Here is a 25,428-nt window from a genome sequence, read left to right on the forward strand (position 1 = left end):
TCTGGCTTCCAGAGTTCCAATATCCTGAATTATTTCAAGCCTATGAGACTGAGAAAAGCAGAGGATAAATTGGGTTTTGAGAGCATTTAGATGGAAATTGGAGGAAAACAGCAACTTAAACAATGGCAATATTCAACCACAACGTATGATTCTGTGTAATTACTAATTATTAGTCTTTTCTTAGCTGTCTGATTTGGTACACTGAAGTCGGTCTGAATAAAGACTTTTGGACACATACATATTAAAAAGTTTATAGATGACCTAAACCACCATCTCCTTCTTATGGAACTCAAAAATAAGTCAATATTATAGACCACAAGACAAGGTAGCAAAGGTTAATTTTGTAAAATATCTATTACATGATTGTAACATTATTTTTTTCATTTCCTTTTGGAGCCTCTGTTTTGCTGCTCCCCTGATTATAAAATTGATCTGAATTAATGAATAATCCAGCACTGCACCCAAGATATTCCAGATATAATTTGCTATTTATTCATTAATTTAAGGGTGTCTCAGAAATCTGAATGGAAATCACCTACCCGACCAACTCCGGCAAACTGTCCTAGTTCCTTTAGCTGTCTCATGAATGACTTTATAAGCTAATCTAGTCAAATGAGTCAAAAATCATTGCTTGTATCTCCAAGTCCATAAAAATACATTTTGCACATGCATTATGGCACAAGAAAGCAGATCATTTTGAGGAAGGAAATCAATCAGAAAAACTTCCTGCAGGTAATCTCATTAAATAGTTCCACTACGCCTTCAAGATATTCTTCAAAATCTTTATTATGACTTAAAGGACCCTTCAAGGATCTGGCTACCATGGAGCCCTCCAGACTTATTTCTTGCCTCTCCTGTACCCTGGTGTTCTAATTAAATGACTAGCAGTTTCCCAATATAGCTTGTTCTTTTCCAGAGACTTAGTGTAAGCTAAAGTCTCTGCCTAGAATAGTAATTTCCAATAAAAATATAATGCACCATATGTAACTTTTAAATTTTCTGAGGCACATTTTAAAAAGTAAAAAAACAAATTTAATTTTAATAATATATTTTACTTGGCTCAGCATAGCCAAAATATTATTGTTTCAACTTGTCATTGATGTAAAAAATATTAATGAAGTACTTTACACTCTTTTTTTTTTTTTGTACTGTCTTCAAAATTCAATCACACTCATAGTGCATCTAAATTTGGGACTAGCTGAATTAGCCTCATGGCTAATGGCTCCCACACTGGACAACACAGGTGAAAAAAACCTTTGCCCTTTCCTCCCTTTAGGTTTCAAATCAATCTCACCCTCTCCAGGGATGCCCTCCCTCGTTCCCAGGGCTGGTTGCCGACCCATTTGCCACTGCAGTACCTTAGGCGCATCCTCTGCGATAGCAATTAACACACCTTATTGCCTCTTCATGTATCTTTACCAGCCAGTAGACTTGAACTCCCTGGATGTGGGGACTAGGTCTTACCTAATTTTAGAGCCCAGGCACTTAACAAATGTCTCTCATATACTCATGTGTTTTCACTTATTTTAAGCAAAAATAGCATCTAATAGTCCAAGCGGGAATTGGTTTAACAGTAAGTCCCAAATCTTTATACTAAGCTCTCACTACCTATGGGTCACTGTGTTAGTAAACAATCTCTATGTCCTAGTTTTCTTTTTTAATCTGCTTTTTAAAAACAAAAATAAAAATCTCAAAGCCAAAATTCTCACAAACGTCTAGTTAATTATGATGACTTAATATAAGCCAAGTTGACATTTGCACTATAATTGCTGTCTTTCAAAGGGAGCTGATACAGACTGTCTTAGTCAAAGAATTAACCAAGGAACTGGTCAATATTTGTGACACAGGGAAAGGCAGGGTGGTAGGGTGGTATCTGCTTCCAGACTGAGGCTAGTGGCCTCAAGAGTGCTTTTGGCTCAGGCATCTATGGAATATAGACCATCACACTCTTTGATCTATTTGTAAAGAACCAAACTAGCAGAAAAGACCCCTCCCTCCCTTTCTTCACCCTAGTAAGTATCTGGCACTAAATTATCTTTGGAAGAATAGAATAAGCACATGTCATTTATCTACAGCTATGCTTTGGTTACAGCTGTGTTATATTTTGCACAAATGAGCAAATGTATGATAAAACAATTTCTCTCTTTAGTGTCATTCTTTTGGGAAGAAACATGAAGAGTTTTATCAAATACGAACATGAAAACATTGAAATAACTATTTACCTTCATGCTTACTCAACGTGACTCTCTTTGGTATATATTAACTGTACTGTACCATACTACAAGGCTTTGTAAACTAGATGGCACTCTGTAAATGTGAATTATTATAATTATTGAACAGGCTATTAATTAAAAACATCTAAATTAGAAAATTGAATTTTTAATTTTCATTAGTCTTCTTAAGTGTTAACTAATGATACTCTGGCAGATCTTAATATCACAGCTCATTTGAAAGTTGAGAAAAATGAGGGAAAGTGTCATAATTTTCACAAGGCCTTTAATTTGGTCTTAGGTAGATTCAAAGTTAAATGGCAGCAAAGCCCTAGATCTTTAGCCTAAGTATTCAATTACTTCTCCCTTCTTTCTCCTTGAGTGCCTGAGTTAACAAACCTCTCAGTTAACCTTTTTCCTCCAGTTGATAACTGTTGGCCAACGCTCGATTTGGACTCTATTAGTCAGCTCTTCTAGGTAGGTTTTTCAAGATTTTGTTGATGGTTGTGGGTTGTTTTAAAGGTACCATATCCATCTAACATTTACAGCTAAAAATCATTTCCCTAAGCCCTGGTTAGCTTGTATGCAAGATGTGTCAAAGGTTGATCTTCACTGAAATGACGTTTAGCAGCTGCAATGAATGAATGAAAACAGTGCCATTTCCAATGGATATGCCATGGCTCCCTAAAGCACCATGTTGGGAAAGCCCTCAAGGCTCTATTGCGGCTCAGTGGGAAAGATTTCCTTAATCAATTAGGAATATCTGCCTTGAACAAGTACTGGATGCTGACAATTGGAGGACCTCCTTTTTGCCTTCTAAGGTCCGACCAACGGAGAACGAACTAGATGCACATAACCTAGATCCTAACCCCAAAGGGTCAGTACTGTGTATATGTCAAGCGAATGTAATACCCTGCAGTACGTGGTGCTGAAATCCATAAAAGGTTATTGAAAAGCAGTTCATAAGAAATATGGATGTGTTAGTTGTTGACCTGGCACAAGGAAGAAATGATGACTTTCTTAGCAAATCTTTCTCTACCACCGCCTTTAAATCTTAACTCAATCCAACCCTCACGTCTGCCAAAAAGACGAAAACTGAAACCAAATAGTGATATCTCTTCATTTTCCACTCAGAGAAAAAAAAGCAGCAGAGAATAATACAAAGAACTCATCCTCTGGCTTGATGGGACCAGTATCTGACTGGACAAATCTCTCCTTCCTCCATTTTTAGAAACAAAGGTCGAAAACAGTAATGAGCTTCAAGATGAATGAGAAACAGGTAGTATGGAGGAGAAATACACTGACCTAACATTTTGCTTTCCAATAGTCTGTGTTAAGAGGGACTGAGGGCTCACTGATGCTTTAAAGCCAAAAGGCTGAGTATTGCATATTCTAACAAGAGTCTTTCCCTTATTTTCTAATCTATGCCCACCCCGACGAAAAGAAAAGACAGGAGAAAAAAAGAAAAGAAACCCTCCTGTAAAATGAAAGTAAGCTCCAAGCTGCTTACAATTGCCTTCTGCCTTTGCCTCTCTCTCTGTTTGGCCCTTTCAGACTCCCGTTTCTCATACTCTCTGCGGTATTCTTCCCTCTTCAGCCTCTCGTGCTGATACTCTTCGTAGCTGTCATACCTGAGAAACATAACTTCATCATTAAGGCAACCACCTCCAATCGCATGAGCAAAATTAATCGGAAATTGGGGAGGGGGCAGGGTTTTAGAAAACATCTTGTCATCTACGGGAGGAGATGAGAGGCGCGGAGGGAAAAGGACGTGTATCATTACCTGGGCCGCCGGCCGTAGGGCGATCTTGAACGTGATCTCGCGCACAGGGGAGAATTTCGGTGCGCGCGGTGTCTGCAGGGGCCTGACTCATAGTAGTAGCAAGATCTGGGAGAGAGGAGGAAAAACAGAAGGGCATTTGCAACTGCCAGTGAACCCCAGTTTATCGGCATGACTGAACAGCCCCTGGAATTCCGCATTACATAAACCGGCTTTCAGTTCCCAGCTACTTGTGAGATTTCCCAGTGACAGTTTGTGATCATCTAGTCAGCTTAGAGGTCTGGAGTGACGTGTTCTCTTGCAGCGTCTCTTATTGATGTGAATGCCGAACGCCGGCCTGGTACACTGTCAGCTTTATCTTGCATGGATCTCACCTATCCTGGCACAAGGCAGCTCTCCAGGTAATGGAAAAAGGTAGATGAGCAAGTTTCTTACAAATTGCTCTCTCTGATCTGACTGGCTCAAGGCACTGTGTTCAAGAATGACAGATTTAAGAGAAGATGGGGAGGAATGTATGGGAAATGACAATCTCCTTAGTTCCTGTGGCACTGGGAATGGATGGTGAGGGGCTGGGCTGCCTGTGGGTTTTGAATGCATTTTTTGCCTTTGTTTTTTTTTCACTTCCTGGGGACGCCTTAGGCTTTGGGTGGGTTTTGACAAGGTTTACCTTGAAGAGGATCTACTGCCTGGGGACCTTGATCTTGACCTGGAATATGGTGATCGAGAACACGACCTATGTCGAGAAAAGGACCGTGAACGAGAGCGCATCCTTTGGGGTCTTTGAGAAAATAAGGATTTGGGTGGTGACACGGAATCTCTACATGGAGAGTTAAAAGAAGAACAAGAAGGCGACACATGGAACAATGAATAGGACTGCGTGCCATCCCAAGGGGAGTTCAGTTTATCACTTTCATCCTCGCTGTCATCAAACAGGCCATCCATGGCTAGTCCTGAATTTATAAACATAGGTAGTTTGGAGAATTGTTCATTACTGAAATCACTGTCCCTCAGTTCACTGGTCTTGTCTGCTTCGTCGTCAAAAACAGCTTGACTGGGATGACCGAAGTGCTTGTTCAGCTCAGCTCGGATTTCCTGGTCTTGGAGCTGTTTTCTGGTGCTGCCGGGAGAGACCTGCCTGCTCACCCCCGAGGCCTCTCTCAGGTAGCACTGGTCTGAACCTGTGGAAGAGCGCATCTGCCCCTGCCAGTTGGAGGAGGCATCTTTATATTCTAGTTGTCTGGAGTCGTGGAGCTCCTGTGATATATTAATGAGTATTTCCGTTTTGGAATTAATTGACTGACAATAGTCATGGTCACCAAACAGCCGCAGACTGGGCCGCTTGGCCTTCCTTTCCTCGTGTCCACTGGTGAGCACGGAGGTCTTGCTGAGCTGTGCGTACAACTCAGACTGCTCGGGCCCTTTCCTGGTGGAGTTATTGTCTTGGATACCGGAAGACTCACTGTACCGGGCCTTCTTTGATGGCGGAGGTACCACAGTCTTGCAAGAGGGCTTCAGCTTTGGAGAAGCCCTAAAAGGGTTATCTTGGTTGGCTTTATGAGGAGGAGTTGTGGGTGGAGTTAGGCCTAAGATAATAAAAGAAAAAAAAAAGGGGAGGGGAGAGAGAGAAAGAAAAGAGACAGAGATATGTTGTTAAATGCCAGGATATGTTTTCCTAACTTTTCCAAGATTTCAGACAATGGTTAAAACTCAGTGAAAAGGAAGGAAACTAAATTCATGATAAGACCGGAAAAAGTGACTCTGTCTCCCGAAGCCTCTGTCACCAAGAAAAGATGGATCTACAATATAAGGCTGCGGTGAAAGCCATGATATTTTGTATTTCAAACGCCAATGCTAACCAATCCTGCTTCCCAGGAAACATGACCACGTCACCACCAGGCATTACAAAAGCTCAGATTTACAGGGGCTTCTCACAGTCTTAGTTGTGGATAATTAACACGGTAGGGACACAGGGAAATCATAGAAGACCTTTGGTGGCATTTGTCTGCAAAGAGTGCTGGGGAGGATGCATGTAGGTCAGGAATTTTTGTAAAATCAAGGATATCTACCCATGGAGCCAAAGAATTAGGCAACTTTAAAAAAAAAGAAAAGAAAAGAAAAGATGGGATGACAGCAACTGGGGGGGGAGGGTGGGAATGACATTGGCAACATCAAAGTAAGTTCAGTAAAATGCAGCCGGCTAACACAGGGTACCAGACAACTCTACAACATGACGGCAATGATTCTTTGTCTCCACAGTTCATTAACTTTGTAAACCATGGCTAATGTAGGTATAGTACATTCTTGTAAGCATAACTAATACATTCTGTCAAAAATATGGTTCTGCAACAGAAACAAGTGAACAGTAACACTAAATATTGCAGTGCCAGCACACCATTTTATCTGGAGCACCACATCAGGGCGGGTTAGGAGGCTGAAGGATTGAAACGAATCCAAGCTTCGGCAACTAACTAATTGAAAAAATGAAAAAAAAAAGAAAGGAAGAAGAGGGGGAATCTGTCAGTTGTTGCCTTTTGTGCTTTTCTACAGAGGGCAGAAAATTCCATCACAAGTCATTGTGGGAGAGTGTGTGAAGGCTAGTTATCTCTGTTCAGTTTCACCCCTAAGTCCTCCTCAGCCCTTTATGCCAAGGAAGAAGAATTGTGGAAAAGCTCCAGAGTCGACGGAACTTTGAAGAAGGGCAGGCTGGAGTTCAAATGACTTTATGCTTACAAGGGAACATTTTAGTTTACAATACACTTTTTATTTAGGAGGACGGGAGGATGCTATTCAGCAAAAAAGAACTTAAGTCCACAAGAAGCCTGGGGTTGGACTTAAGGCGACTGCATGCTTCAGGGAAAATTCTACCTTGACACACACACATACACACACACATAACCAAGTAGGGCACAGAACGCTACATGAAGTTTTGGTATGAACAGGAAGACACTGCCTCTCTCCCCTACTTGACAATAAAGAGAAAGAAGAAATTAATATTTTCCTTAAAATGAAATATTTTGCACCAATATTTGGCAACTTTTATTATACATAGCTAATTCTCCCTAAAGGAGGGAAGGAAACGTACAAAAATGCAAAAAGGTTTGACTTTGGACATCTATCCCAGAAAAGTTCAGAAAGACAGGGAAATGCAAACACAAAGAGAAGGAGACACTGCTCTCCCTTCGTGACACATCTGAGTCTCAGAAAAGCTTCCCTTTATCAGCAGCCTACTGTACGCCTGCCCCCCATTCTTTGCTTGAAGATAATAGGGAGGTGACATTACTGAAGGAATCATCTATGTCACTGAAGTTCACTCTCCTTGTGTTCCCTCTTTCATAGACAAGTATATCTTTTACTCACTCTAAGGAATTCCTATATGGCCAATTTTCTCTCCTCCTTCCCTCCTTCCCCTCCTTCCCCTCCTCCGTCTCTTCCTATTCCTCCCATTTCCCCCTCCATCTCCTTCTCCCCTTCCTTTTCGTGCTTTCTTTCTTACCCTGTCTATCTTTCTGTTTGTCCATCTCTCTCTCTGCTTGTTTCCTCTACCCTTTGCACTGCCCCATTCATACACACTGATTTCAACCACATGCTACCTTCAATTACTGCTACAACAAATGTAAAGATACCAATTCCCAGCAAAGAAATGACAAGATCTCAAATATTTCTCACAGGAAGCTAAGATGCTCAAAGAAATAATGATGAATAATCTCTCTTTGCTGAGTAAATAACAGTCAAATATTCCAAATGAGATAGCCCTTGAATTGGGGGAAATGACATTCAACATCCTCAAATACAACTTCACAGATCTTTTCATGATACTCTGAATGGGGGTAATTTTTACTTTTCCAATAATTTACTGCCAGGATCACTCACTTACCAGATACTGCTATATTTTCACGCTTATCTTTTTGAATGTGAATTATATCTTGTCTCTCCAGACAGATGAGAAGCTCTCAGTGGAATATTGCTCGGGCTTATTTTTGCAAAATGTTTCACTCATTTTTATTTTTCTAGATCCTCCTTTACTAGTAGGTGTCCCATTTCAGTGGCCCACGGATCACTTGGGAAGCTGGTCAAATATTTTTAATGACACGGTTCATAGACCACTTATGGAGAGCCACTATCCCGCCATGTCTATGTGGCACCTTGCCTTGATCTCAGGTAGATATATTTTGACTGACATTCTAGACTTATAAAAAGAAACCCTAAACTTCAGAAACACCAAATTAGGCCACTATTAAAGAGAGACTAGTTCTAAAAACAGCTCAGCTATCTAGGGATTTTAAATATAGAAATTCTTTTTCGTCTTGAACATCTGAAACCCTTGTCCTAGTACCTAAGCTCATTATCGCTTAAATAACCGATTCTCAAGTTGCTCTTGGGAGCGCTAACACATGATTAGAGTTTCTTGGCGTTAAAAACAAAGCCTTTTACTTCCTTTTCATTTTAGATGGCCTGTGGCAATTAGACAGACTTTCACTCAGCACCTACTATGTGCTGAATATTCCACCAAATGCTGGCATTTCAGGGATTCAGCCCCCAGGACTTCATAAAGAGATCATTCTTTAAAATCTGCAGTAAGTACAGATTTTCTTGTGTATCTGCTTAAAACTTACAGAAACACCCTGAGATAACCAGATATACCCTGTGGGTGAAAATATCAGGGGTAGAAATTTCAGACAGCCCTGCTCATTAAATAATACTCTCTTAGTAGATGGAAGTTATTTTAGGATTAGTGAGTCGGTGGGCAGGGAAAAATAATTCAGATCATTCCCTAACCTTTTGACTGTTTACTGAAACTTCTTTAATCCGAGGAGAATACCCCAGAGCAAGACTGAGACATCTTAAGGATCACGAGACTGCGTGTCACCAGTGCCTCATTGAAAATCTATTTCCAGATAGGGTTGAGATCCAGAGTAAAACAAAACAAAGCAAAACAAAAGTATAAGAAGCGGGGCTTCCCTGGTGACGCAGTGGTTGAGAGTCCACCTGCCGATGCATGGGACGGGGGTTCGTGCCCCGGTCTGGGAAGATCCCACATGCCGCGGAGCGGCTGGGCCCGTGAGCCATGGCCGCTGAGCCTGTGCGTCCGGAGCCTGTGCTCCGCAACGGGAGAGGCCAAAACATTGAGAGGCCCGCGTACCGCAAAAAAATAAAATAATAAATAAATAAAAGTGTAAGAAGCTTTTTTTTTTCTTTTTCTTTTCTTTTAACGTGATGTCCAGCTTTTAGGAGTTGTGCCCGGGACAGGGAACCCTTTGCTGCACCTGAACTAATTAGATTTCTCTAACCCCATCTCCTCCACCCAGAATGTTTTCCCCTGCGGTAGAAGGGCAGTCAATAATCAATTCCTCAACCCCACTACCTTTGTCATCTTCCCACTAATTGCCGGACTCTCAATTTCAGCCCACAAGCCTAAATCAACCAGGCTAATGCCTCCCATAACCTCTGGATTATTTCCTGTGTGTTGATTTTCTGCGGAATGTGTACATTTTGGTGTTGACAGTACAAGGTATATTCCATGCTCTCTCTTGAACTTAGCAGGTTTTGACAGATTTATGTGAGGACAGATGGCCATTACAGGCTGAAGGCTGACAAGAGGCAGTTCAGAACATTGTTAACACACTTGCACAAACTCTCAGCAGTGCAGCACTGTGCAGAATGTAATTCAGACTATAGCTTTTTTATTGCTGCCTATTTTCTTTTGTCAGAAGAGCCTGCTGTGCAGAGCAACAAATGGCTGCTATTACCCAGAATGTAATGGGTGTCAGACAAATCACGTAACACAAACAATCAAGAGTATGTAGGTCATATTTCAACGGAGCACAACCTTAGCAATATTTATGATTACTGCATTGAAATGTGCTCTATAATAAACAAGTACCTCTACATCACTCACACTTCTGCACTTCTGCACAGCAAATCTGGGGGAAGTGGTACACACTCTCCCACACTCTCCAGTTATCTTTTTAAACAGCCCTTTAAAAAAAAAAAAAGTCAGAGACAAGTTTGGTTTGGTTTTGTGTTTCATTATGTGCTATAAAACGATTTCCTTTGAGGAGTTCTCTTTTGGGTTGATGTGTTTAATTGAATGACTGATAAATGGCAAGTCTTCTGCTCTGTATTCTGTGCTCCACTATCCAGCCAATGACTTCAGCAAGATCTTTCTTAATAGTTTACACAGTTTTACAGTTTACATTTCACACAACCTCCTGCTAAATCTGTGACTCGCTTTGGAGTTTGACAGTGGGATTTCTCTTATGTCACATGCCAGTTCTAAGATTTCTCAAGGAAAGACACCGAGAAGATGATTTTCTAATTTGCTTAAAAACTCACCAAAAAAGGAGGACTGGGCAAAGAGAGGAGAGTGACTTGATTTCTACTCACATATTTTTGGCCTCAAGAACTTGGAGTGGGTGTCAAGGGAGCATAGGAAGGACTGATACTCAATCAGTATGAACTGTTACTGCTATCATTGTTAAAATATTTTGTTGATAAAAGCTCCTCCAGTGCTCTCTCTTCACCCCTAACTTCCCCAGGACTCACTGGATCTCCACAAAAGCCAGCAACCAAAGTGTTAACCCCTGACACAGAAGGGCCTCCCACACCTCGCTCTGGTACCGAGGCTGGCATGTCCCCTCTGACTGATGGAGCCCCCGCCTTTCCTGCTTTTTAAGGATTTCCTGTATCAGCTCTGAGAACTGGGGAACAAACTCACCACACAGAAAAGCTTCAGAACATTCCTATGACATGTGTCTAGTGCCCCAACTCTTGCTCATGGAAGATGAAGCTGTTATTCGTTGGCCCTCGGGCACTTTCCCACAGAGCTGGGCCAGGAGAGGGGGTCCGGGTCAGGGAGGGAGGAGTCTGGCTTTCCAGGTGTCTCCCACCAAACCCCAGAAGTTGATATGGGAGAGAAAATTGCTTTGCCATCCTTGGCTTGCAAGACATTGGACAGTACCATTTCCAGAAAAGAAAACTGAGGTGTTTTTCAGACGCTGAGTCAAGAAGAATGAGATTAAAAATAGAAAATGAGGGATATGAAATATGGAAGAAATATGGAAGAAATTCCTGTCAGGACGAGTTGCAAAACACTGGAGTGGGCTGTAAAGAGAATTTGCTGGGTCTACCTTTCTTGGCTTCTTCAGCCACAGGAATGGATTATATGACCTGTCAAAATCACTTTCTAGTTCTCTGTCACTGTGGCTTTCTGTTAAAACTACCAACTACTATTCCTATTTTGCTTTGGTCTATTTCCCCACGGGTAAGTCACATACAAAAGATGTATATACCAAAAGGGTACAGCAAATTTATGCTGTTTGTCCATATACCATCCAGCGAAATCAGCTTTGAAATGGGAAGTCCAAAAATGACAATACAAGACTCCACATAAAAGAATAAGAAATTACTCAGTGATGGGTTAACGAGCTGGGTTTTTTAAGTGCAAGTCTACTGAAGTGCAATTTCAATAACTGCCGATTTAAACCAAATCCACCATCATGAAAACCATGGGGAAAATATACATATCGATGGAGGAAAGCATTGCTAAGACCTCGTGAGTTAGGGTGACGAGAGTGCTGATGATTTTGTCCTTATTTTCCTAATTAGTTTTAAAATAGTTATATTTATTCTTATTACTTTTACAGTAATAAAAATAAAACATTTATATATACATATACGTGTGTGTGTGTATATATATATATATATATATACACACACACACATATACATATATATGTATGTACATGTAAATAAATATATATGAATAAAAGTTTGGGGGTTCCTAATCAAATTCCTTCATGTTCTGTGGTTAAAACCATCACCTTGTTGAGCTGACATTGCTTTGCCATTCCCATTTCAGAAGCAAAAAGTCTAGCACTCTGAACATCTCCATATGCAATGGATTTAAATGCCTTCTGCCAAAAGAGCATTCTCTTTTCTCTCATCTTGCTTTACTAACAGCTATTTTGAAATCAAATTAGTTTTTACACCTGTAAAAGAGAAGCATTTTTTTTTTTTTATCAGCCAAAATGAGCTACTTTAGGACAATCACAAAGTCAGACCAGCTGGTGATACTTAATAAAGCAAACTTCCTATCTCATCCCTCCTGTTTCCCAAAGACTCTGCAGATGGGGCAGAGGGATTATTCTTGAGGTCTTAGAATTTTGTTGACTCTTTACGTTTTCACTTAAATGTTTGGAAATTTTCACTAAAATTTGTAAAATTAAATAAGAAGACACCAGAAAGTCCTGGGCAACAACTTGATCCATGTCCTCTGTTGCAACCAAAGGCATTAAGCATGTATACGAAGGATCAACAAATCAACAACCTGAATGCTGTTCGCACCCTGTCCACCCTTCTGCTGCACTGACGCAGACATTACTAACTGATCATGACATTCCCACTGAGTACAGACTTGGCCTTAGCATCCTTCTCAACACAATGCTTCTGGCAGCCAATACCAATCAATGACACTTGGCAAGTGAAATAAAACCTATTTAACATAACAGATGTCCACTACTATCTTTAAAATTCAGGCATCAGGAAAGAGACATAATCTCTAGTTAGACAGACTTGCTTTGAACCCAGGGTCCACCACAGACCTAGAATCAACATATAGCTTTTTCCTTCACAATTAAATGGACAGACAGTCAAAAAATAATACATGTGGGGCTTCCCTGGTGGCGCAGTGGTTGAGAGTTCGCCTGCCGATGCAGGGGACGCGGGTTCGTGCCCCGGTCCGGGAAGATCCCACATGCCGCGGAACGGCTGCGCACGGGAGCCATGGCCGCTGAGCCTGCGCGTCCGGAGCCTGAGGCCCGCGTACCGCAAAAAAAAATAAAAATAAAATTAAATAAAAATAATACATGTGAAGTGCCTATTAGTGAATGTCTAGCCTCTAGGATTCGTAGTAACAGCAGAAGTACCTGTTGTTGAGAGAACGAATGCCCAAGAGGAGATTTTTCTACCTTGATTTGGTAAATCCCAGCCCCACACCAAAAGCAGTATATGTTCAATTTCATGGGGAATTAGGGGAATTTTACCACAAAAGAGAATACATAACTTCATATATGAGAGTGCTAAAGAAGAGCTAGTACAAAGGCCAATAAAAGGAACCAGGTAAAAGGTAGTCAAAAGTTGAAAAGGTGAGCAGGAAGGTACAATGACCTCCAGAAATGAATTTAATGTAGAATTAGTAATTAAATAGCTAATAGTTATTGAACACATATGCTGTCACTGGACTAAGCTTTTTTCATGTTTTATATCATTTAATCCTCCCAGTGACTCAATGAGATGCAGGTACTGTGATCAGCTTCATTTGATACATAAGCTTTCTGAGTCTTACAGAATTTAATTAAATTGACCAAAGGCCTTACAGCTAGATGGGGGTAGATCCAGAATTTAAACGTGGGTTTGTCCAATGTCAGAGCCAACGTTTTGCACAGCTTCACTAAACTGTGCTGTCTGTTTTTTAAAAAATCATAATAGTCTACTTTCATTTGGAGATTTGCAGCTTTTAAAGTATCTTAGTTCAGGTAGTATCACACGAAATTGCCAATTTTTTTGGTATGTCAAAAATGTTGAATACTGGCAATTTTATGTTTCAATTTACAATACAGTATCTTCTGCTCCATCAATATCTTCTCTCCTTTCCACCCACACACTTAAAATTCAGATGCAAATATTTTTCTCCCTTAAGGCACCCCAAGTCAGTGGAGAGCTCAATTTCCTCCAAACTCCTTTCCACAGATCAACTCTGTCACTCACTGCCTAATGGTATTGCCTTAATGCTTCCTTCAGTCCTGAACTGTCTCTACAATTCTTTTCAATCTTTTGCACAATCATGGTATTTAACTTGAAGCCATGTTACAGGGTTCCCTATGAAAGCTTATTTTCTCCCTTTGGTGATTCTCCTGAGGCACAATCAGCGTTTGTCATATCCTCCAAACGCTACTACACAACAAATTTTACTGAAGACGTTTAGTGGGGATGGAGGTCATGAACATTACACATTGTCTAGCACTTCAAACACACAATAGCTTTATCAAAAAAAAAAACCCTCTTCTCCCCCAATCTCCTCCTCCCTATACCATCCTCCGAGCAGGTTTCAAACTTCTCCTTCTAGCCACCTTCTACAGCCTCCAAGTTCTTCTTCATCCCTTGATTTTCCTGTAGCTCGAATTCCCTTCTTGCATGTAATGCAATTTGGCCATACATCAGCTTGTGTAATGTGTATCTGCACTCATTACCACCATGCTCAACAAATGAAAAACAACCTCTGGGCCCACCTTCTTTTGAAAGTAGCAAAACATTATAAACAGTAAATAATATTTTCCCTTCATGCTACTTGGACAATATGTGTTATTTTCCCAACTGACTATAAGCCCACATCTTAAAAACAAGAATATTTATTTAGCACCTACTATGAGCCAAGTACAATAGTCCATGCATGGTTTGCATGGATTAGTCTCTATGTCTTTTTTTTTTTTTTTTTTTTTGCGGTATGCGGGCCTCTCACTGTTGTGGCCTCTCCCGTTGCGGAGCACAGGCTCCGGGCGCACAGGCTCAGCGGCCATGGCTCACGGGTCTAGCTGCTCCACGGCATGTGGGATCTTCCCGGGCCGGGGCACGAACCTGTGTCCCCTGCATCGGCAGGTGGACTCTCAACCACTGCGCCACCAGGGAAGCCCAGTCTCTATGTCTTATGCTTGATAAATATTCCCCAAGATCTACAGTGTTGCAAGCATAGAGCAGGTATTATATATGTTATATATGTTGGTAAATTGATTTCCATTGTACTCAATAATCTTTCAAAGCACTAATAAAAAGGGGTTTAAACTAGTAAGATGAATTCTGGTTCACCAACAGAAATAAATCCACTGTATATATTTTTAGGATGCTAAGTATTTTTTTAAAAAGTATCTTCTATAAATTCTCAACAGTGTAGCCTACTAACCTTTCAAATGTATAACTAAATTATTTAAAATTAGGTCAGTAAGAGAAATAATAAAACTTCTGACAAGAAGAAAATAAAAATAAGTGCTTTTTTGTAACACCATAATCTTATGAGTACAAGGAATGCAATTTAAATGATGTTATACACATAAATGAGCAAAATATTTTAAAAACGAAGATACCCAATGCTAGCAAGGATGTAATAAAGCAAATATATCCACATAGTGATAACAGGACTATAAGTGGAAAGATCTCTTTTGGAAAGCAATGGGGCAATATGTATCAGAAGCCCCCAAGATATTTATAACCTTATATTCGTATTAATAACTACTAGTAATTCATTTTGAGAAAAATAAGATTTAAAAAATTTATGAACAAAGATTTCCACTGCAGTGCTATTTCAAAATGGTAACACTTTAAAACAACCTAAATGTGTAACAAAGAAGTATAATTAAATTTTGATACATTTTGATGCACCTACTCAAACTAATGTTATACGGCACACTAAGAAAAAGCCTGATAATAAAGGGTCTGTGATGATATAAAACTTCCTTATTAAAATGTTAACTGAAAAATCAGAATGCAAAATTATGTATATACAAAATGATCACAGATGTAAAAATATCCATAGAAAACAATTTAGAACTATACACAATTTTTCCACTAGTTTGTATTTTTGACATTTTTTATAGTAAGCTTATATTATTTATAATCAGAGAAAAATTAAAAAAAGATTTCTTTAATGGAAAGCTTGGTATCAGTATGTACAGTGGAAGCTTTCTCAAACCTCTCTAAACCAAAGCAACTTACACCTACAGCCATCCTAAACACTCCTAGTTAATAGATTCCTTTCAGCTGGTTGTTACTATAGCCAAGGTAATGTATTTTCCCAAATCCACTAATGTCCATTGTACTGGTGACTGAAATTATGTCAGATAATAAAATATTATATAACTGAATGAAATATCAGTAAGAAAAGTTTTTTCTATTAAAAGACCCGATAAAGGTATATTACTAAAAGAAGGGCTGTCAACTTAGTTGTAGGTGGATGGTATGGGGAAAACATAAGGAATTATGATTATGATTTATGTTAAAAAAATCATAAAAACCTAGAATGATTCTGCACTCAGACTACCACACAAATACCCTTAATTATTTTCCTTCAAAACGCAAGAAACGAAACGTGAATACCATCTTTGATGCATTATTAGTGAAGTTTGTGCCAGAAAGATGAATGGATCCCTAGTTAGTACATTTAAGTTCAGTGCAAAGGTCTCTCTGCCTTATACCAAAAATTTTATATTTGAATGTGTAATTTGTATGTTTTAAGCAAAAGTAAAATGATTAAACTGTGTACACTTCAATCAACTTTTTAGATAAAACCACCAAATACTCACTCATTGGTCGGACGAGAAGGCCTCTACTGCACATAATACACGCACACAAAAGTTACTTATGATCACATGTGTAATTGTAATTTATTTAAGAAATGATGTTATATATATTCTTTATATGTGAATACATGTGTGTACATGTATTATTATATAATGATATATTTATACTTGTATACGCACATATAAAATATATATAAATACCATGAAATTAACTGCTCTACTGCTTGACCAAATCATGCAATAGACCTTTCATAAGGAAGTAATTTAGCAAACTCAAAGGGTGAAATTAAACTTAGTAACAGTGTCCACGGTGTGTGTAGGCACCATAGTTCTGGTTGAAAGCATTTGTTTAACTTACTGTTCCTTTACCCTTATCAGCAATGGCCAAAGCCTAGGAACTTCTTGTACAGACATCCTCATATTCACTTTCTGGTGGGGTTCAAGTGCCTAAACCTAGGCACTTACTGCAAAGGCACCATTTGCAGCCAACTCAGAAGTCTGCCTAGGAACTCTGGATTTGTAAGTTTCTCAGGGGTTAGTTCAAGTTTTTAAAGCTTCTTCCTCTTCAGAATGTGAAGTAAGACTGGCCAAATAAATTAAGAAGTCCAAACGGTGAAGGAAATTGCTCTTGTTTAAAATATATAAGAACATTTTGTTTTGGTGAATGGACATATTTTCATTTTTTTCCTTTACTGGAAAGATATAAAAATGGTAACACATATAGGAGAGCATTACACTGTTGAGTACAATGGTGATTAAGAAAATATTTCATGTGAAGTATTGATAATTAGTAAACCTGAGTTCAAACCTTTGCTCTTTGTTTTCTAGCTCTGCAATCTTGGGCAAGTTACTTAACATCTCTGAACCTTATTTTCTCATCTTAAAAATGAAAAATACTACCACCATCTTCATGAGGTCATTATGAAATTAGCTAAAACCACATATACGTTTGGCATATCTATTGAGTGGAAGACCAATAAATGTTAATTTCTCCTCCTACTCAAGTTTTAGTGTCTTAATCGGAAATAGGTTTATTTGTGGATCCAAATCAATGATATATATCAGAGGGTCTGGCCCAGGTGTGACACACAATAAATGTCTCCTCCTAAAAAAATAAACAACTGAAAATATTTATAGATAACTTCTTATCCAATGTTGTTTGTACTCTGTGAATTTCACTAATCACATAGAGAATATACTCTAATATATATTTCACATACAGACTCACCCACACAAAAAGATTCAAGTGAAATGTAAGGCTTACCTGCAGTTCCAGAGAGTTCCACACTTAAGGTTCGTTCAATAGTCTTGTTCTCAAATGGGGAACCCTTGGGGTCACTGGAAGATATGGCACATTTATAAAAACAAACTGAAATGGAGTTGCTGTAGCCAAATGTATTAGAACCCCCTTCCCTTTCTGAAAATGGTTACGTTTCATAATACTTACTTTGGTGACTCTGGGGTCAGAGGAAGAGATAAAGTTGTTGGTTTGGCTAAAGGAAAAAAAAGGAAACTAATTATGAAATATTGAGAGTTTTTCAGATTTGTTTTCTTTCTACAAGTCAAGTTGGGAACTGGAAACTGGAAAGCTAAAGTAAGGAAGTCCCTGAATATTGGATCAAACTCAGACAACAGTCCATTACGCTAAAACAAATTCCAAACAACATTTGCATCAGTAAACTATCAGTTGAAAACACATACGAAAACAGAATTTTCCCCAAAATGTAGCATCCCTGTTAAGGATACAGAATTTGCATCAGACCATCAGAGAGAAATAATGTTTTCTATTTTAATTTGGAATATAGTACACGGTTTGTTTAGGCAAGAAAACAGCAGAGTAACTACAAGACGACAGAACGTTATGAATATTCAGCTGATTTTTCTCCTAAAATGTATAATTTTATATCTAGCCCTGAGAATAGGTTATTTCTATGAGGCCAAAGCTCACTCAAGAACTATTCTATTCACTGAAAATTAAGTGAGAGATTATGGCAAATTGTGGACACTGACCCAGATAGTTTAAAAGGCCTTCAGATCCCCAAATCTGATAGACAACTAAAGGAAAACTACTGTTTATCAGTTGAGAGACCTATAGACTTGCAAAGAGAGCTCATCTACTTCTTTTTCTGCTTCCTAAATCTTACCCTCCTACAGGAGGCATTTCCCAGTTATGAAGGGTGGAGTAAGAATCTTCTTCTCACTCCAAAATTTCAATTGCTTCTCCTTGGCAGTCTTGTCTTTTGAACAGAAGGAGGGGAAAACATGATGAGAAACGTACTTGGGATATACGTCCACATATTATGTATATATATGCTTATCTATAAAGATATTTTTATATGTATGTAGATTTTGTCAATTTTTTCTCACTAAGATAACTACTTTCAAAAGGTCAAGAGGTAGTCATTTATGTAATGAAAATCATGGACTTGAAACCAAAAAGGTCTTTAGTATAAACTTTCTTATTTTATGGATGAAAAACCTGAGACCTAAGATGCTGCATGATATTTCCAGGGCCATAAAACTAGTTACTGGCAGAGTTGGGCCCTGAATATGTTTTCTTTCCCCTATTATCAAAAGGAATTGCATCAATAGATATTAAAGGAAATTAATCAACACCAGTAATTAAGGCTCTTTGAAATGTGAAAATACTATTTATGTCCAAATTAGGTTGAAATTAGGTACTTTACTTGGACAAATAGTATTTACATATACAAGTAGTATTTACATAGTATTTAATTTGTAGATTTAGATTTCGTTTTTAAACAATTGAATGGTTTATCATCTATCCAATATGCATCCAGAATTATGAAGCTCATGCTGTCTTGTGCAAATTAGGTACATTGACTGATTGGCTTTTTCAGATATGCCAATAAATGAACTGATTTGACATTAACTTTTAATATGTCTGACATAATGAGCCTTTCAAAAAGAAGACACTTATGAAGGAACTTTACCAACTTCTATGGTGCTCAACTAATAATTAAGATAACACACACAGGTTCTATACAAAATATCACCAGGTATGAATATGTGCTATGTCACAAAATAATGTACATTGAAAATCAGTCACTGAAATTCCAGTTTTCAAGGTGTGGGGTAGCCTATCTGGAATGCTCAAAGGAAAATCCCCCAAATTCTGATCGTTGGGTAAAAGTAAGGCCTATGGCAATGGAAGGAAAGGAACAGGCAGTGGTCATATTTCGTGGGACAAAATGCAAACAGAAAATGAGGGTCACAGGAAGGGTACAGCTTCAAAGCACATCCAGAATCTAATCCCAAAATAATTCCACGTTCACAAAAACTACCACTAGAGGAGTTTTGATTTGGTTTACTGGAAGTTTAATCCACACTGTTCCAATGACTGGTAGACCAGAGGCTCTAAGATCCTTGAGGGCAGGAATGAATCTTTTTCATGAAGATCATGATATCTTTGATGAATGACTGATATCTTTGATGAATGAATCAATAAATGAATAAATGGGACCATACAATCGCCAAAGTCCAGACCATTATCCCAGGGAAGTGAAAAGAACTGGACCCTACAATGGTACAGAGAGCACACGTGAAGCTCCGTGCAAAAAAATGACAATATGTTCAATAAGGTAACCTCAGAAAATCCTCTTAGTTATTGTTTCTAATTGTTCATATATTTTCTACATTAGAATTTTGAATAATAATTTAAATAATCCCTGAAACTCAGCATTTATTTCCTGTTGGTTATTAACAGCCAGCCATGTTTGCATGTTTATTTTCTTTTAGACCTCTAGTAACTACAGGAATTTTTTGTTTTTTTGGTTGTTGTTGTTTAACAAGCTTTGTTCTATTCTGGGATATACTTCTGATGCCCCACCACAGATATATACCTTAAAAAAAAAAAACTACATACAGCAGGTTTTATCTAAAGTGTATGTCCTTCATAGGCCAATTTAGTTCTTCACTGCCATGGTCTGTAACAGATTACAATAATATTTAGTGGTACATGGATAGACAAAATTAATAAACCCTCAAAATCCAAAAGGACCAAGTAAAATTAAAAAAAAAAAAAAAAAAGACAAAAATCCCCCCACTTTAAAACATGTGCTGCTGGACTATGTTTACTGACTACAGGGTTCCAGCAAGTTTGGGGCTTCAAATTCAGCTCCAGAAAATGAACATATGACCAGGACCATGTGGGGAGCAGCCCAGTGAATTCTTCATTTCAGGTCACCCACTAGAATCCCACAGCATGTCTGGTTCTGCACTGAGAAAACTGTTCCAGCACATGCATGTGAGAGGCCAATCAGGGTGCAGCAAACTGAGAGACTGTGGCCCATTTTGATAAATATATTTCCTTGAACTGACAAAAAGGGATGGACAGTGATTTTTGAGATATCCACCAGGGAAAATCTAATTGAGAGCCAATTAAAAATATTAAAGGAATATGAAAATCCCGGGTTTATGGTGAGGTAGGGATGAGAGAGGGAAATTCAAAACACTGGAAAAGAAAAGATGTATTAAAAGCAGCAGCAACAGCATACCTGTATGAAATAATCATGGTTCAAAACAGGGATCAGGGGCTACCACTCTGCAGCTGGAAGGGGAATTGGGGAAACAAAAGGGAAAAAAAAAAGAGGTGGATGTTTATAACTGCTATTTTAGAATGTGTCTACTTCCACTACAAAGTCAGAGGTACAGATAATGTGGAAGTTAAATATTTTAAAGCAACGGCAACTTTCTATAGGCTCTCGTTGGGCCTCTACAATTAGAATACTTTGAAGGAAGACAAAGAAAGAAAGAAAGAAAGGAAGGAAGGAAGGAAGGAAGAAAGAAAGGAAGAAAGAAAGAAAGAAACAAACAAAGAAAGAAAGAAACAAACAAAGGAAAGAAAGAAAGAAAATTTATCTTTGCTAAGACAGACCTTCCCCAAATCACCCTGATCTGCCTCAGAAGTATCAGCCTTCTAGTAACGTACGGGGACAATAAAAATCACCCCAGATGTTTAGTGTAATATAAGCTTATATTTTTTAAATAGAAAGCAAATTTTTAAAATATCCAGGAACTTCCAAATCCTTATTTACAAAATAAAATTTGTGAGTATACCACATAGTCTAAAACAAGAAGAATGCACATGATAAATGAGAGACTGCATAAATACTAGTTACTATTTCATAAGGGATAGACAGCAAGCAAATCAACAGTGCCTCATTTTTTTCCCCATTATTGGAAGGGAAAAAATAAAAGCTCTTTCATGAATTGGCTAGCCCAGCTTGCTCAGAACTTCAGTTATCTCAGCAATTCAGAGATTCCTACAAACCTCATCGGATGTTGCAATTCCCTCTACACCACCCCTGGCTCCCCACCCGGCTAACATTTCAGGTGCCTTCTGGTGATTGTGAATTAGGCTGCATTTCAGCTAAATAGGGTATGTTCAACCTGTGTCCAAGGAAGGATTTTTTTTCCCCCCAGTTATCATAAAGTGCTGAGTTCTCTTTCGAGAGAGACACCGATGGAACAGAAGCCCGAAGGTTGGGTATCCTCAGCCCAGTGTAGGCTTGCCCTGCCCTCTGTGCCCTCACCAGCAGCTTGTGTTTGGGTCCACAGCCTACCTTGTAAATGTTGTGACTGAGATTGTGTGTGGACCTTCTTTTTGGAGGTGCATTTGTCTCTGCTGCTGTTCCGGTTCTCTGTGGGTTTGGTGTGAGGAGGGTCATCATTTGTGGTCAGATACTTGAGAAGCTCCGAGCAGGGACGCCTTTGTGGCTTTTGCTGTTGACAAATGCTCTTCGCTTTATTGCTCCATGAATTCTCGGTCTTAAAAACAAGGCATAAAGAAAGCTAAAATTGGTGAACTGAACCTTATCAGAATGGATATAGGTTTTCTGAAGAGATGAGATTTTCAATGAAGTGTTCAGTCTAAGTGTACTAGATCTATGAGCTGTGAATAATTGTTTGCAGAACAAGGAAAGAAAATTACATTTAAAATTCCTAAATGACATTTATGCAGCTTTTTATTTCATTTCTCCTACATTTCAGTGTTCCTACTCAGCAACATGTAACTAACAAGACCTTACAGAGCCTTTACTGTGAGTAAAAAAAAAAAAAGCCTGTTTAAACCTTAATTTGCCACTGATTGCCAGAGCCCAGTACTCACAATTCTCTTAAGTACCCCTTAACGCTCCGTTTTCACTCACAGTGAATGGCAAGACAAACATTGTTTAATACAGCCCGCTAACCGAATTATGTCATTCCAGCATTCCATGCAATTAATGGCAGAGATAGATCTTTTGTGGTGATTCCAGAGCAATCTTTCTCAGGTTAGACAGCTGGCAAAATGGCAATCCAGCATCTTAAAGTCACTCATAGATGATACTGGGCTATCAGCGAATTTTATTTGCCCACGCTGCTGCATGTATTAATAAAGTAGGCAAGAAGTAAGAACTGTCATTTCAATCGTCCAAAGACAAAGCGTTGATGAACTCTTCCTAGTTTAAAATAGCTAGAGTATTGCTTTTGGAAACCCATTTCGGAATCTGTTTCACCATTAGGAAGCCGCTGCAGGATTCCAGCTGAATTAACACATAGAAACCTATTGTTTATTTTATAGCTTTAAGCCAAAGTCCCTTGTGACTTCCCCTCCTGTATTAAAAAAACTTTACATTTGTACCTTAACAACTGCAGGGTTTGTTCTGATCCTGTGATTATGGTTTGCATGGTTGTGGGTACTGAGGCCACTGCATTCATTATAACTTAGCTGAGTGTTGGCTGGTGCCAGTAAGAGCTTCTTAAGCTGGAAACATATCAAGGAAGAGAGAAAGCAAGAAACGTTAGGCATCTTTTCAGCGTTAGAATAAGCTGTTGAAATTTTAAACTTAAAATTAATTAATTTTAATTACAAAAATGAATTCACTCTAATCATAGCACACCTTAGCACAACAGCACTAAGGAAACATTTTTAAAAAGTAAGAAAAAGTTTGGCATTACACTACAAACTGAAAAAGTGTTACCTTCTCCTACATTTGAGACTTAGTAGTATCTACCTTAATTTTTCTTTTAGATAAAGTAAGCCAGAAGAATCTTCCTAAAAGGATTTCCAAATACCTATGAGGTGAGAAAAGCTGCTTTACTAAATGAAGACTAGGGGATTTGGGGGTGGGGGTGGGGTGGGGTGTACATTTCCCCCTCAATAACCCAAATGAATCAAGGGGCAATAAAGAAAAGATTCTGTGATGTTTTGAATCATGTTTCACAATCAAGTGTAAAACACTACTGATTCAAATAATATTTCGGATAAAAGAGTGGCTTTCACTAAAAAGAATTTTTAAGTAGGTAGAGCCCTGGCCTGTAGATCAAGAGATCTGGGTTCTGTCTTAGGCGAAGCATTTCCTCTCTTTTGACGTCTTTCTCTTCATTTGACTTGCTGGCCTTCCAGGACCTCCCTGATGGGTTATGTAGTATGACTCCGAGTCAACAGCCCCTCCCAACTGAAACCACCGTGTGGATGAAAATCATTGGGTATCCACGTAAAGAAATCAGAGTCTTAGGCAGCAAAGCCAATGACACTGGCACATGGAAAAATTGGGGAATACATATGTTACCACTGCTTATGAGATATTCTCCTCTAAACCAGAAATCTCAAACTGCAAAGGCGTATAAGTAGGGTCTCCATAGGTTTACATGGAATGCTTTTAACATACAGAAACTTAGAGACGGGAGAGAAACAACACCTAAACGGCAGGCCAAAGCACACTATTAAAGTTTGCAGGATGGCATTCCATAATTTACATTGCATGCTTTTACATCAGATTTATGGCAAATGACAAATGGCTACCATAGCTGAGAAGGTAAGCTGTGTCCTAGAACTAATAAAATCCTAGTCGAGTACTGCACTGAAAAGAAAATTCACTCTTCATTGCCAATAAATCTACTCTTCATTGCCTACCATAAATTTAGGTAACTTAGGTGGCAAATGTGCTATTATTTTCAAGTCTTCATAAGAATTATGGATCCAAAGCCTTGAAATACTGCATACTCTTTGATCTACCTTCTATTTCTGAAATAATATGCATGAGAATAAAACTACAAATACGTCAATTATCATACAATTTATGATGGTGAAAAAAAACCAGGAAAAAGACTAAATATCCCCACCATAAGGGATTGCCTAATAAATTAGTTCATCTCCAAACAATAAAATACTATGCAACCATTCAAAATTATGCATCTATTTAAAATTCATGAACATGTTCATGATATATCTTAAAACAAGAGATTTCAATAATTTTTGATACTAGAGATTATTTGAAATTACAGGTGAATTTTTTGTCTATTCTCTTTAGTTGTCTATATTTTCTAAGTTTCTAACCACAAACATCAATAATACTAAGATATAAAAAACCTACAAAAGGTAGTTTTAAAAAACTGCAGTGAGACGACATGAAGACTGTAGATAATCAACATTTTTCAACACAGAATCACAGAATTTGCAACTCCGAGTGTGCCTGGGGATTATTTTGGCATCAGTCTAAATGAAAAATCCAAACCTTATTGTTACTACATCATACCCACGCAGCGGGTAGCCAGAGGCAAACTCCAATTCCTGTTCAACAGTAGGAAGGGTTCTTACCAGAGACGGCTCTTCTGTCTCCTGAGGCGGAGGGGTGCCATCAGGCATGGAGGAAGGACTAGCCTCATTCTCGGTGGTCACATCTCCATCTGTCAGTGCATCAAATGAGGGTAATCCGTCTTCATCCACAGGGAGACTGTCCAGTGTCTCTGTGAGGACTGCTAGCAAGTTTGCCTCATTCTCTTCATCTATCTTCTGCAAAAAACAGTAAAACAGAGGAAGTCATGAGTTAGTTCACATTGGGAGTTGAGTAATCTATTAATCAGCATAGGCTGAATGTGTTTACCCAAATGAGTATGTGATACATGAAATTTGGAACATCCGTGCCAGAACACAAGATCACGTCTTCCTTAAATTCCAAATCCCTTTTGGTCTGAATCACACAATCAATTAATACCTTTAGTGTACCAATCTCTGATTGTTGAGCTGTCCAATTTAGCTATTTATTGTGTCGGTGTTAACACTGCTAAATACGATTCTGTCTTGTTC

At 38.7% G+C, this 25,428-nt stretch overlaps 1 protein-coding gene across 2 annotated transcripts in view; it reads right to left on the reverse strand.

Annotated features, from left to right (window-relative positions):
• PPARGC1A (PPARG coactivator 1 alpha) overlaps window positions 1-25,134 on the reverse strand; it is a 40,848-nt gene extending 15,714 nt beyond the window's left edge. Inside the window, exons 1-8 of one of the 2 annotated variants that reach the window (XM_030760063.2) lie at window positions 24,940-25,134; window positions 22,981-23,103; window positions 21,923-22,127; window positions 17,785-17,830; window positions 17,602-17,675; window positions 4,658-5,573; window positions 3,994-4,098; window positions 3,721-3,841 (exon numbers count right to left, since the gene is read on the reverse strand). In XM_030760063.2, coding sequence (XP_030615923.2) covers window positions 3,721-3,841; window positions 3,994-4,098; window positions 4,658-5,573; window positions 17,602-17,675; window positions 17,785-17,830; window positions 21,923-22,127; window positions 22,981-23,103; window positions 24,940-24,987 — 1,638 coding nt within the window. In that variant the 5' untranslated portion in view covers window positions 24,988-25,134. The remainder of the gene's footprint in view (window positions 1-3,720; window positions 3,842-3,993; window positions 4,099-4,657; window positions 5,574-17,601; window positions 17,676-17,784; window positions 17,831-21,922; window positions 22,128-22,980; window positions 23,104-24,939) is intronic. The other variant, XM_089911717.1, reaches the window with a different exon arrangement.
• Window positions 25,135-25,428: the final 294 nt, after the last annotated feature.

Source organism: Delphinapterus leucas, chromosome 5 (assembly GCF_059928025.1).
Source record: "Delphinapterus leucas isolate spDelLeu-1000000601 "Yukka" chromosome 5, BTC_Dleu_Yukka2, whole genome shotgun sequence".
In the NCBI taxonomy this organism is placed as follows: domain Eukaryota; kingdom Metazoa; phylum Chordata; class Mammalia; order Artiodactyla; family Monodontidae; genus Delphinapterus; species Delphinapterus leucas.